Source organism: Vitis riparia, chromosome 9 (assembly GCF_004353265.1).
Source record: "Vitis riparia cultivar Riparia Gloire de Montpellier isolate 1030 chromosome 9, EGFV_Vit.rip_1.0, whole genome shotgun sequence".
NCBI classification, from domain to species: domain Eukaryota; kingdom Viridiplantae; phylum Streptophyta; class Magnoliopsida; order Vitales; family Vitaceae; genus Vitis; species Vitis riparia.
In genome coordinates this window covers 7,633,259-7,646,930 of record NC_048439.1, presented here as the reverse complement: position 1 = coordinate 7,646,930, position 13,672 = coordinate 7,633,259, and the positions used below count along the sequence as shown (strand labels likewise).

At 34.4% G+C, this 13,672-nt stretch overlaps 1 protein-coding gene across 1 annotated transcript; it reads left to right on the top strand.

Moving 5' to 3' along the window:
- The first annotated feature begins 12,828 nt into the window (after positions 1 to 12,828).
- LOC117922383 (VQ motif-containing protein 11-like) lies at positions 12,829 to 13,672 on the top strand. The gene has a single exon (XM_034840522.1). It carries the CDS (start codon positions 12,996 to 12,998, stop codon positions 13,554 to 13,556), a length of 561 nt encoding a protein of 186 aa, XP_034696413.1. The 5' UTR covers positions 12,829 to 12,995; the 3' UTR covers positions 13,557 to 13,672.

The window sequence follows — 13,672 nt, the reverse complement described above, 5'->3', positions numbered from 1 at the left end:
CTCGGCTTCTGTAGTAGACAAAGTAACAATCTTCTGTAGATTTGAAACCCATGATATAGCTGTACCACTAGAGTAAAAACAAACCAGTAGTACTCTTTCTACTATCAATATCACCAGCAAAATCAGCATCTACATAACCCTGCAATTTCAAACTTGCACCTGTAAGCAAAGACATGTATTTAATGAACCCTTCAGATATCTTAGAATCCACTTGACTGCCTCCCAATGCTGCTTTCCAGGCCTACTCATGAATCTGCTCACAACTCCCACTGCATGTGCAATGTCTGCCTTGTACACACCATAGCATACATCAAGCTACCAATAGCTGAGGCATAGGGCACCTTGCTCATATAGTCCCTTTCTTCTTCTGTCTTCGGTGATGTTCTTTGCTTAGTTTGAAATGGCTCCAAGGTGTGCTCACTGGTTTAGCTTCATTCATGTTGAACCTGTTAGAACTTTCTTCACATACTCTGATTGTGAAAGCTTAAATGTACCATTAGCCTTATCTCTAATGATTCTCATACCAAGGATTTGTTTGCAACTCCAAATCCTTCATTGCAAACTGTTTGGACAATGCTTCTTAGATATTAATCTTCTCAATGTCAGACCCTGCAATAAGCATATCATCCACATACAATAGTAATATGATGTAAGAATTGTCAAAAGACTTAACATAGCAACAGTGATCAGCTTCACATCTCTTGAACCCAATTCTATGCATAAAATTGTCAAACTTCTTGTACCACTGTCTAGGAGCTTGTTTAAGGCTATACAAGCTCTTTCTCAGTTTGCATACTAGATTCTCTTATCCCTAAACAATGAACCCTTCTGGCTTAATCATGTAAAGGTCTTCCTCCAAGTCACCATGAAGGAATGTTATCTTCACATCTAACTGCTCAAGATGTAAGTTTTCTGCAGCCACCATTCCCAGTACAAGTCTGATTGTTGACATCTTCACAACTGGAGAAAATATCTCTATGTAGCCAATGCCCTCCTTCTGTTGGAACCCTTTAACAACTAATCTGGTCTTGTAACGTTTGCTATCATCATGCTCATTCTTTATTCTGTATACCCACTTGTTGTGCAAAACCTTCTTTCCTACTGGCAATTCAGTCAGTTCCCATGTCTGATTCTCCAACAAGGAATTCATCTCATCCTTCATGGCTAACTCTCACTTGCTTGAATTCTCATCTTGCAAGGCTTCATCATAACACTCTGGCTCACCACCATCAGTCAACATGAGATAATTTAAAACAGGTGAATAACGTTGTGGAGGTCTAATGTTCCTGGAAGATCAGCGAACTTCAGCTACAAGTGTACTCAAATCTACCTATGAATTTACATTCTCCTTATCTTCTTCACCCCTTTTTTTGGACGATACTTTCAGTCAATTTATCTAAGTTGACAAACTCAAATTTCTTTTGATCTATCTCTGTAACATCTGACACTACAGTTGACTTGTCCTTGTACATAACTTGTTCATTAAATGTCACATTTCTATTTCTGATGATTTTCATGTTTTGTTCATCCCAAAACCTATAGCCAAATTTCTCATCACCATAGCCAATGAAAAAACATATTTTAGACTTTGCATCAAGTTTACTATGAGCATCAGAATCAATATGAACATAAGAAACACAACCAAAAACTTTTAAATGTGAAAACTTTACCTCTTTATTGCTCCAAAACTCCTCAGGAAGTCTGAACTCCATGGGAACTGATGGTCCTCGGTTTATCAAGTAAGATGCAGTGCTAATAGCATCAGCCCAAAAAGTTTTTGATAGTCCAGCATGCAACCTCATACTTTTAGTATGCTCATTGAGAGTTATGTTCATACGTTCAACCACACCATTCTGTTGTGGTGTCCTAGGAATGGTCTTCTCCATCCTAATTCCCTGTGCAACACAATACTCACTGAACCCTCCATCTATGTACTCTCCTCCATTATCTAACCTCAAACATTTTACTTTCAAACTTGTTTCTGTTTCAACCATGACCTTCCACTTCTTAAAAGTTTCAAATACATCAGATTTATTTTTCAGAAAATAAACCTATACTTTTCTGCTTGAGTCATCAATAAAAGTGATGTAGTACCTTAAACCTCTAAGGGATGCAACCGGAGAAGGCTCCCATAAATCACAGTGTGTACTAGTTCAAATTTTCAGGGTGTCCTGCCAGTTTTCAAGAAGCTCACCTCTTTTTGCTTTCCTAAGATGCAACTTTCACACATGTCAAAGTCAATGGACTTCAATTCTGGTAGTTTTCCTTTTGACAACAGCATCTTCATCCCTTTTTTACTCATGTGACCAAGTCTGCGGTGTCATAGGCTTGTATCAATACTTACATCAGCAACTGCAATCATGTCTCTTGTACATGAGGTCATATACAGAGTACCAGTCTTTTTTCCACGAGCTAATACCCTAGCTCCCTTTGTAATCTTCCAAGTACCACCAACAAATAGTATTGCATTCCTTCATCATCAAATTGTCCAACAAAAATCAGATTCCTCCTCAGGTCAAGAATATGTCGAAACTTCTCCAGTAACCAAACAGACCCATTGGGCAATGATATCCGGACGTCTCTCAAACCCACAACATCCAAGGTTGAACCATCAGCCAAATACACCTTACCAAAATCACCTACAATATAATTCTATATGATTTCTCGGTGTGGAGTGGTATGAAACAAAGCTCCTAAATCCAAAACCCAATCATCAAGTGGACTGTCTACTGCAAGAAGTAATGCATCTTGTACCTCTTCTGTTACAGCATTAGCAGAATCATCTTCATTCTTCTTCTTAGGACTTTTGCATTGCCTTCTAAAGTGCCATGTTTTCCCACAGTTCCAGCATTGTACTTGTTGGCCTGATCTAGATTTGCTTCGTTCTGATTAGAATTTCTGGATTTTGATCTACCCTGGTTTGAATTTTTGTCATTACCTCTGCCTCTTGTCTCAAGGTTTAGAGCAGAACCTGATCCTGAGGTTTCACCTGCATCTCTTCGACGAATTTCCTCAGCCACAATTAAATCTCGTATATCATTGTACTTGAGCTTTTCTTTTCCAGTAGAATTACTTACTGCCATCCTCATTGCCTCCCAACTATTTGGCAAAGAAGTCAAGACGATCAGAGCACGAATCTCATAATCAAAATCAATTTCTACAGACGACAATTGATTTGTGTTACTGATGTTGTGTTACTGATGTTGTGTTACTGATGCATTCTCTGCCATCTTCAAATTGAACAATTTCTTCATCAGATGCACCTTATTGTTTGCGAACGGCTTTTCATACATACTAGACAAAGCCTTCATCAGATCTGTTGTGGTCTTCTCATTTATAACATTGTGTGCAACAGACCTAGACGGAGTTAACCTAATAACTCCTAGAACCTGTCTGTCAAGAAGCGCTCATTCCTCAGCCTTCATACTCTCAGGTTTTGTCCCTAAAAGAGGTAGATGCAATTTCCTCCCATAAAGATAATCTTCAATCTGCATCCTCCAATACGAAAAGTCTATGCCATCAAACTTTTCTATTCCAAACACCTTTCCTACTTCCTCTGTCATTGCTCCCACTCAAACCTAACCTTAGGCTCTGATACTAGTTGAAGGGAATAAAGTTGAATTCCCAGCATGTGAGAAACAAAAAAAATAGAGAAAACACACACCGAAGAAAAACAATCACACGCACAAGACAGTATTTACGTGGTTCGGCAATTTGCCTATGTCCACGGAGTTGGAGGGATATCACTATTATTAAGGAAGAATACAGAGTGCAACCATAGCGACTACAATATTTTCTCTCTATATATAACACGGCAACCACACCACACTAAAAAACCTTAATTACAAAAAACCGTTCCACAATGGGTTAAACAGGCCCAAAAATCGGCCCAAGCCTTCGCTCCATGAACAAGCCTCGGTAAATCTCCCATTAAAAAACCACGTAATATTATTCGGGTTAGGTCGTCAAATCGGATCAAACAAAACTAGGCTCCACAAAGCCCGACACTATAGGATATATAAAGGTCATCCAGCACGCCATATTCATTTCAAACTTTCCTATTCCTCTTCGAGCCCTTTGGCTTACTGTCCTTTTGTCTTCTGAGGTCAGTTCGCTTTATATTTTTTATTTCCATTTGTATAGTATTGTTCTACACATTGAGTTTAGCATTTCTAGCGATTTAGCTTTTCTCTGGATTTTCTTTAGCTTTTCTTTAGCTTTTGTTTTTTCATATCATATACCTTAAATATGGCTAGTCATAGATGTCAGAGGGAGGTGACCTCTCCTAGGTCACCTGAAACCGTCTAAGACATCCCGATCCAGGGTCTTTTTAACCTAAATGCACTTCTGGTTGAGCACTTTCACTACAGGTGGCACGAGACCATTATTACGCTTCTTTCACATATGGGCATGTCGAGGCTGAGCAAGCCATTAACCTATAAGCTTTTCAAGACACTGTCATCCCTACCATCATTCAAGAGTAGGGTTAGGAAACTTTGTTTTCTAACTAGAGGACTTCCTATCCCCATCTTGTTCACATGTTATATGAGAACATGCATTATATTGTGGTCGGGGTCACTTTTAGGTGACCATGTATGGTCAGTTTTTCCTTATTTCCTCTCATTTCATTCAACGTGTCCTTAGCATGTTGTGACTTGAGGCTCTCATTCTTTCGCTTTCCCCAGAGGTTCAGGCTCTCACCTAAGAGGAGCTTGACACCATTCTGACTTTTATTTATGGCGGTCCTTGCCCATTTCCTTCTTATATCCTGATTTTTGGCTTCTCCAAGCTAACATGGTTGTTTGCCACATTCTTCACTTACTCCTTCTACCCATCTACACACTGCACCCAAATCTGTCAACCATCTGCTCAATTTATTCACAACATTCTCTCAAGCCAACAATTTGACATTGGCTAGGTCATCTGGATACAATCACTCTCCTTCGTGGTTTATCCTTTAGAGGAGGCACTCTCCCATTTACCCTCCTCATCACACGGATACTCGAGGATATGGGATTTAAGATTGATCCTACACTAGGGGTCTAGGCTACCCATGTCTTTTTGGATGGGAGCTCTTGGGTCAAGCACTACATTCATGTATATAGTCTAATGGCTCTTCTAGCTTATGAACCACATTATGCAGGCCAGCATGCAGAGGCAGTTGTCTAAGAGGACGAGCTTTGAGCTATGGAGTAGGGTGGAGTTTTGGAGACAGACTATTTAGAGCCTGCTCCAGGGACTCGCTCTAGTTGAGGTTATGTGAGTTCTTCTCGAGCTACACACAAGGTTTTTACTTCCATAGACCCAACGCCCATGAGGCTCTAGATTCCATGGCCCGACTTCATCAGAAGATGCACTCTTAGGATCTCCAACTCCGAGAGATTAGGAGATAACTTAAGTACATCATTTCCTGTATCCATTTGAATTCTTGTATTGATTGCATATCTTTATATCCAGAATCATTATATATATATATATATATATAATGCTCATTTTTCTATTTATCTCTTATGTGTTTTCCCATGTTTATGATTCTATGCTTTGCCATTTTTGTGAAAAATAAAAATAAAAAATAAAGAAACTTCTTGTAATTTAAGGGAAGTTACTATGAGTTAAAAATTTTGAATTCTTTAATTCAATTCATTCATTTATTCATTAAGGGAAATTATTGAAATATTAGAGGAAATTAAACTTGAGAAATTGGAGAAAACCAGATCAACTGATGAAAACATAACTTAGATGGTTTAAAGAGATACCTGACACGAATGTTTCTTATAAGATACTTATGTTTAAACTGTTTATCACTCTAGAACTATTTTGAGTCATAGAAGCTTCTTTCCATGGTTTTCACTGCCCATTTTCTGGTTGGAGATAGACTTCTAAGCATTATTATTGATCTATTGTGTCTTATCAAGCTTCTATTGTGTTTGCTTGATTTGTGTGTATCTATATTCTTCTCAAGTTTTGCTTTGTGCCTTAGTGTCTCTACAAAAATCTGTTGCACAAGTCATCAAGCAAAACCTCCAACTATCCTGTTTTGTTTTCTCAACATTACTTTATCTCTCACACTACTTTACCTGTAGTATAGTTTTTTGTATGTATGTAGGTTACAGGGTTGGAAGATAAGTATTATAATACAAAGTTTTTCCTTAATTTAGTTTTAATTGAGCATTAAAGTGTGTTATGTAAACTCCGTTATGAGAGTTCAGGTGGGTTTATGTAACGATTTTTTGTCACAAAATTGTCAAAGGGGAAGATTGTTAAGACAGTAAGTCTTGTCTATATATTGGCAATTTTGTTCTTTGTAATGTTTGGTCATAGAAGTCTTTCTAGTTAGTGACTCACTCTTCATTGAAGATCAAGGGCTGTTGTTTGTCCAACTGAGAAGTCACAAGTATGTTTAAAGAGGTTTGACTTATGTCAAATTAGGCTATGTTGAGGTATTAAAAAATATCAATTTTGTTTTAAACTTAAAAATATTTTAAAATTGATTTTTGAAAGAGAGCAAGACTATCCAAGTGACCTAGAGCGCTCAAGCAATGAAGACTGCTCAAGCGCTCATTACCGCTCAAGCGAGCCATACCACTCAAGTGCTTGAGGCGCTCAAGCGATAGGTGAGTTGGCTCGAGCAATCATGTTGATTCTACCAAGTTTTTCATGAAATTTCAATTAAGAAACCTTTCAAAACCGAAACTCTTCAAACTTTTGCCTATAAATACCTCCCTTATAACCCTTTGAGGATTAGAGATCTTGAAGAGATTGGAGATAGATCATTGAGAGACCTTATTCTCTAAAAAGGACCCCTAGAAACAAAACCTAGATTGTCACACCATTCTTGATTTCTCATTCAAGGATATGTTCTTTGAATATTATTTTGAAGACTTTCATCCCTTTAGGGAGGTTGAAGTGATCCACTGGAGCAATCGAGGGTTGTTGTGTTGTGGACATGAATCAAGTTCTACCTACTGAAGAGTAAATTTTTAGAGTAAAGCAGTCAAGTAAATCTGTGTAACTTGATTTCATCTAGTGCATTTAAATTAACAGGTCTTAGACCTCGTGATTTTTATCGTCACAGTTAGTGTGAGGATTTTCCATATAAAAATTGTGTGTCTTATTGTTCTTATATTTTATATTTGATATTTTGTTGGAATTGCCTAAGATTGATAGAAAAGGTTATCCCTAACATCTCACAGGGTAAAAAAAAAAAATTGATATAACATATAAATCTTTATTGAAAATTTTTAAATCACCCATTCACACACCCACCCCTCTCTCTCCCCTCTCTAGCTGTTCCCACTTTTAGTTTTTCATTTTTTATTCAAATTAGCTTTAAATTAAACTATGAATCAATAATTATTATAATTAACTTTAAATTAATTTATAAATTTATTATAAATTAATTAATTAATTCTTTAAAATAACTTAATAATCCTAAACCAAAAATAATTAAACCATAATTTTAGTCATCTCCCTCATTTTGTATCTCAAAACCCCAAATAATTAGGCAATTGATGTCACTTTCCTTATCTAGTCCTCATCTTAACCTAAATCATCTAAATGATATTATCTTCCTCATTCTAACTTTCTAAGCATCATCTTCATCGTCATATTATTTTATTTTCTATATTTATTATAATTTATTTAGTGGTGACTTTGCAAGAATAATAATGACAACCACTTCTTAATTTTGGTTTTTATTCTTTTAATAATTTGTGAAAAAATTAATTTGTGTTAAAATGAGGGTTTCAAAAATTGATGAAATTATGTTATGGAAAATTTGATGAAAGTTTCTATGGGTAGTAAATTAAAGTGTGAATTGAAAATAAGTGGTGCAATGGTGATTTGTTCATGAACGTGGAATCTATCACAAGTATCAACATTCATTTTCAAATTTTGATTTGTCTTAAAAGTCCTTTAACATTGAATATCTTTCTTTTTTTTTAATTTTATTTTTAAAAAAAAAATTTGAACTTAGGGTTCCATGCACCTTCTTCATGAGACTCTTTCCACAAGTTTTCTTATTCAGTATTAAGTAGATTTTTTTCTTGTCAAAGTTTGACCACAATTTGAGTTTGATTTGAGATTGGATAGGTTGATTAGCACAGGTGATATTGAGACAAAATGAGAATTGAAATATTTAATTATTCTTTAAAATTTGATTTGGGTCAGGGTTTTTTGAAAGGATATTAGAACGATGACAAGTTTTTTTTATCTAATTTATTTCAAAATATTTTATTTAAATTAGGTTTCTATAATATCAAATAAGGAATATTTTAATTTTATTTCAAAAATTTTCATTTAAATAATGGATATAATATTTTGCAAATTAGCGTGTATGATGGAGGAAGAAGAAGAAAATAGAAGAAAGAAGACAAAAATGTTGTCATTATGATTTGATTTAACTAAGAGCAGCTATATCATTTTGCATTATCATTAATAACGATTAAGAAGCATTATTCTTAGTAATCTTAAAAACCAATATCTAACAAGGGAGGTCAATATAATATATGAAAATAGAAAAGAAAGTCTATGTAACTAGGCAAACCTTAGGAGAGGTTTGTTTAATTTTCTATAACAACTCGCCTAGAAAAGGCTTGCTAAGATGACAATAAGCCTAATTTGAATTAAAATTTGAAGTGAAATCACCATCTAAAAGAGAATATAGAGAAACTAAATAAAATTGTAACACAAAATAAAAATATTAATAAAACGAAATATGACTAAAACCAAAAGTAGTAAGTGTAACAAAAATTTAGTCTTAAGCCAAAGTACCACTAGAATGTATTTAAAAAGAAAAATAAAATAAAAAAGGGGAATACATGTCTAACTACTAATGATAATTAGGTACATGTCTTAGGATGGTCAATGCATTATAAAACAAGCTTTCATTTCTACTAACATAGCATATTATTTACTAACATAGTCTGGCATTTCATATAACAATATTTTAAAGACAATAAAATATTCTCATCAAAATCATATTGTGACCAAATCACTTGCAAGTCCATTGTTGTAGTGCCCTTCTACTCTCAACACAAATACATACACATTATCTGTTATGGATGCTCTCCATTTTCAACATATTACTAGTGGGGTGTTTGATAAATCAACTTAATAACTTAATTTAAGTCGTTAAGTAAATTAAGCATGTTAGATAAAATAACTTAATATTGCAACTTAAAGTTATTTTTAACTTGAAGTCTTAAGTCAAAATAATTAACTTTACTCTTAATCTCAAATCATTTTTGTCTTATTTACCCACACTCATAAGTGTATATTTTAGAATTATAATTCTACATCCATAACTCATTTTTTATAGTAAATATTCTATGGTTATCTTATGTATCTACAAAAATATAGATGTTTTATAAATAACTTATTGCTTGAAATTAATGAAAATAAATATAGGCTAAAATTAATAAGGGTAAATGTATCGATTTTAAGTTGATTTTTTCAAATAACCTTAATACTTAGATACAAAATAAGTAATAAATTTTAAATGAATAACTAAAAAATAATTTAACTTAAAGTTAATCATTAAATAATAAATATTAAGTTTTACTAAACACCCACTAAGTCAATCGACTATCAATTTATCCCATTCACTCTTGATATAATTCGAGTATTACAAAATTAAAATAATCACACGCTTATCATTTCAATAATCATATCACATATCACATAATAATAACAATTAAATACATCAACGCTTCCAAAAAAAGAAAAAATCTTTGACTAAACAATCGTTTCAACATATTTCATGCATTTAACAAAATAGGGAAATATTAAGAATAGATCAAAGATATTCTCTTTTAAAGAAATTTGAAAAGCATTCACCATACAATTACTCACAATATGAGTCACAATCAAAGGTGCAACAAAACTCATAGAAAAATGGCTCATCAAGATTCATGTCCTCTCCTAACAATAGATAGTAATGAAACTTATAGATCTACAAGTCTCAAACCAAAAAGAATTTAAGACCTAAAGTTTGCTAATCTAATCTCACTTGAACAACCCTAAATGAAAATCTATGAACATTCTAAGAATAAGAAACTAGGCAAAGGAAGTCCCACTCGAGTAAAACTTAAGCCTTTGAGTCCATACCTTGAAAATTAATAACTAAATCAAATTGTCTCTAAGACCATCAACTAAGCCTCAATGTCAATTAGTCTTAGATTTTCCCCAAAATAGAGCCTACTAAAATACCATTCAAATTCTTAATTTTTCTTACTAATTAAAAGAGTTCCCAAAATTATGAAACTCTCTAGATCTGCTTTGTGATGAGTCTAAAAACTTATAAAAATAATTTAGAGCTCCTAGGAACAAGATGTTTGAGACCTATAAAAAATAACTACAATGAGCATGCTTGATGTAAGGACCCTACTACTCATGTTAGTCAATATGTAGAAAATATCTCCCTATTCAATTTGTCAACCCTCTTATTTATAGAAATAAAAACTAAAATGATAAGGATGTGTATTAGTCTTAGGAATATATGTACATTTATGTTTTAATTGAAATTATCTTATGTTATCTTTTTATTAAATAGATATTGTTAGGCTTTGTTCATATCTATTAGGACCAATATTAAGAGTTTCCTCTCGTATTTCAAACAATGCATGAAGACTTGTAAACTTTCAAAAGAATGATGTCTTTGATCAAACAGTAGTTATTAGTTGAGAGGATTTGACAAACTGAATAGGAGCATGAAGTCTCTCCTGAGTTCTAGTCTAGGAATTGAAACTTGTTATTAGTTGTTCATGATATATTAACAACAAAATATTCTCTCTCTCAACCTAATACATTAAAAAACCTATAATTTCATGAAGCTTTAAATTCTATTGACCCAACTTTCTAATATATAATTTATGGTTACAAGAAAGTTCAAAGTAAATCCTAAATTCCCTATGATCAAAAGGAAGCTAAAAGAATCTAAAAACCTAAAATTCCCCATGGTCACAAGGAATTTCAAATAATTCCCTAAATTCCCCAAAAAAAACAAGATTGGGTACTTTCAACACTTCCTGGAATACCTAGAAACTTTTAAAATTATGATTTTAAATATTCACCAGGCTATAGAGAAAATTAAAATAATTTAATTCATAGAATTCAAAATATTTCTGAGATTAAAAAAAATAAATAAAACATAAGTGAAGGAAAAGAAACTTCAATCCAAAGAATAGAATCATTAATGAGTCAAGATTCTCATTTCATCTCCCCTCATTATTTCAACTAATTAATTCAAGGTGACGTTCAATTAATTGAATTTCATCCCATCGGATTTTTATTTAGTACATCTTAATTTCTTTCACATAAATATTCAAAAAAGATAAATTTTTTAAGGATTAAAGAAATTGAGGTTCAAGTTTTTTATGATTAATAGCAATGCTCTGGATTCATAAAGTTAACACATTTTTATAAAATATTTCTATTTATATTTATAAAACTCTAATATTTAATTATGAAGAGTTTCTTAATTTTAAAACATTCCTAAAATTCTTTTTAAAATCAATTAAAAACCAATTTTAGACCAATTTTAGAGATAAACATAATTTTAAAATCTGCTAAAAATAATTTTGGAATTAAAAACATAGTAAAATCCAAATTAGGAAACACAAAATAATCTCTTTCCTAATTTCTTATATTAGTGATTCAAAAAATTTTACCACTCATAAATACTTACTTACCTTAAAATTTACACCCCCAAACAACCCAAATTTGAATCCGATTAACTCAGAAGTTGTTTTGAGACAAATAAAACCCATGGAAGAAAATCACTCCTAATTAATAAGAAAGAAAAATAATTACCAACTAACAAAATACACTAATATATTTTAATTTTGTTTTTTTAACCTAAGTTCTTTCTTCTCACCTTAATTTAACAATAGAAGTGGAATTATAAAGTTTAATGGTACAAATATGAAGTTGGGCAGAGTGGGTACCATGACATTTTGTTTGAAAATGTTTTATAAAATATGAAACTCTATAAAGTCTATGAAGCAGGTCAGCCATTATCATTATTAATGGTGCCTTTTTTACACGGCCAATCCAATATTTGAAGAAAAAATGCCTTCCAGGAGTGCATGATTGGATTGTGTCATCCCCAAGAAAGCCCTCACAAGATAACAAACACAACTCCCATGAAATAAGAAATAAAGCAAGATGAAACTGTAAAGCAATCATACTTCAACAAGCAAATCCAAAAAGTACATGAGAAAAAGAGAAGTGGGATTGATGAAAGCTTTTCCCTCTTTGTTTTTACTTTCCAATGTCAAAGTGCATTTCCCTCACGCCAAGGAAGGGAGTGAAAGAGAAAACAAGTTGACCACTTACAATCAGAGGAAGGAAAGGGAGAAACAGCCTAGAAATGAGAGGTTTGAGGGCATTCATTGTTCATTGCCAGTTCATTTCTCATACCGCATCTCCCCTTTTTGCAAATTTCAAACCCACTTCTTCTTCATTATGACTGCTTCCACTTACTCTCTTTGCCTTTCAACTCATAATTATTACTATTTGCTTTCATTATCGAAGCTTTTGTGTTGCAAGTCAACGTAAATCATAGCTGTTATTCCATGAACATTGAAAATTATGGGGATTCAGTCCCTTTTTTCCTTAATGGTTTCGGTGAATACATCAATAGTACTACTCTTGTGATCAAAGCATATATTTTCAAAAGACAAGAGGCTGAAATCCAAAAAGGAACGTGTAATGATCAAACAGTAGTTAGTCCAAAAGCTAATAATACCCCCCATTAGACAGAATTACACATTGCAGGATAGAGTGGACGAAGCAACACTGTTATATTTACCTCTTTGAGTTTCTCCTCTCTCTCTCTCACTGTGGATGCCTGACATCTCATGCACAGTGCCCCATAAAGCAGAGCCACCGGCTACACCATCATTATTGATATTTTCACCTCAAACCATCTCTCTCTCTCTCCCCCCGTTTGCTCTTAAAAGCCTCACATTTGATGCTTTGTTTCTCAGTCTCCCATGGCCTCCAACCTCGCCTCACCACCCTCCGCCCACGACCACTCTTCCTCCTCCAACAACACCACCTTCGTCCAAGCCGACCCGTCCAATTTCCGCGCTGTCGTCCAGCACCTCACGGGCGCCTCTCCGGACTCCGCCTCCCCTAAACTCCCTGTCACCCTCCCTACACGCCTTGCCGCCCCCAGGCCCACCTCCGCCGACATGGGTCCCCGGAGACCGCCCTTCAAACTCCACGAGCGAAGACAGAGCGTCAGAAAACTCGAGATCAAGCTCGGCAACGCCATTGCTCCATCTTCAACAGCTCCATCTCCTTCTTCTGCCAGGCATAGAGGCTTTGTCGGGCTTGGTGGCGAGATGATGATGGTGTCTCCGGTGTCGCCGTTGGAGCTGTTTAGTCCCAGGACCCCACGCTCGCCTGTGGAAGAGGAAGAAAGAGCCATTGCCGAGAAGGGCTTCTACTTTCACCCCAGTCCACTCTCCACGCCTAGAACTTCTGAGCCTGAGCTTCTTCCTCTGTTTCCTCTCCATTCACCCAGAGATCATTCTTCTTCTTCCTCTTAAATTATCAAATTCTTGTTTCTCCAAGATCAACCAAATTCAATTGTATTTTTTTTTTTTTTTTTCAATGAAATTTCATCACTTTCTCTGAGAATGCTACGGCTTGTTCTTATGGCTTG

Coding starts and splice junctions, on each gene's coding strand:
- LOC117922383 (XM_034840522.1), top strand. CDS start 12,996: ATGGCCTCCAACCTCGCCTCACCACCCTCCGCCCACGACCACTCTTCC.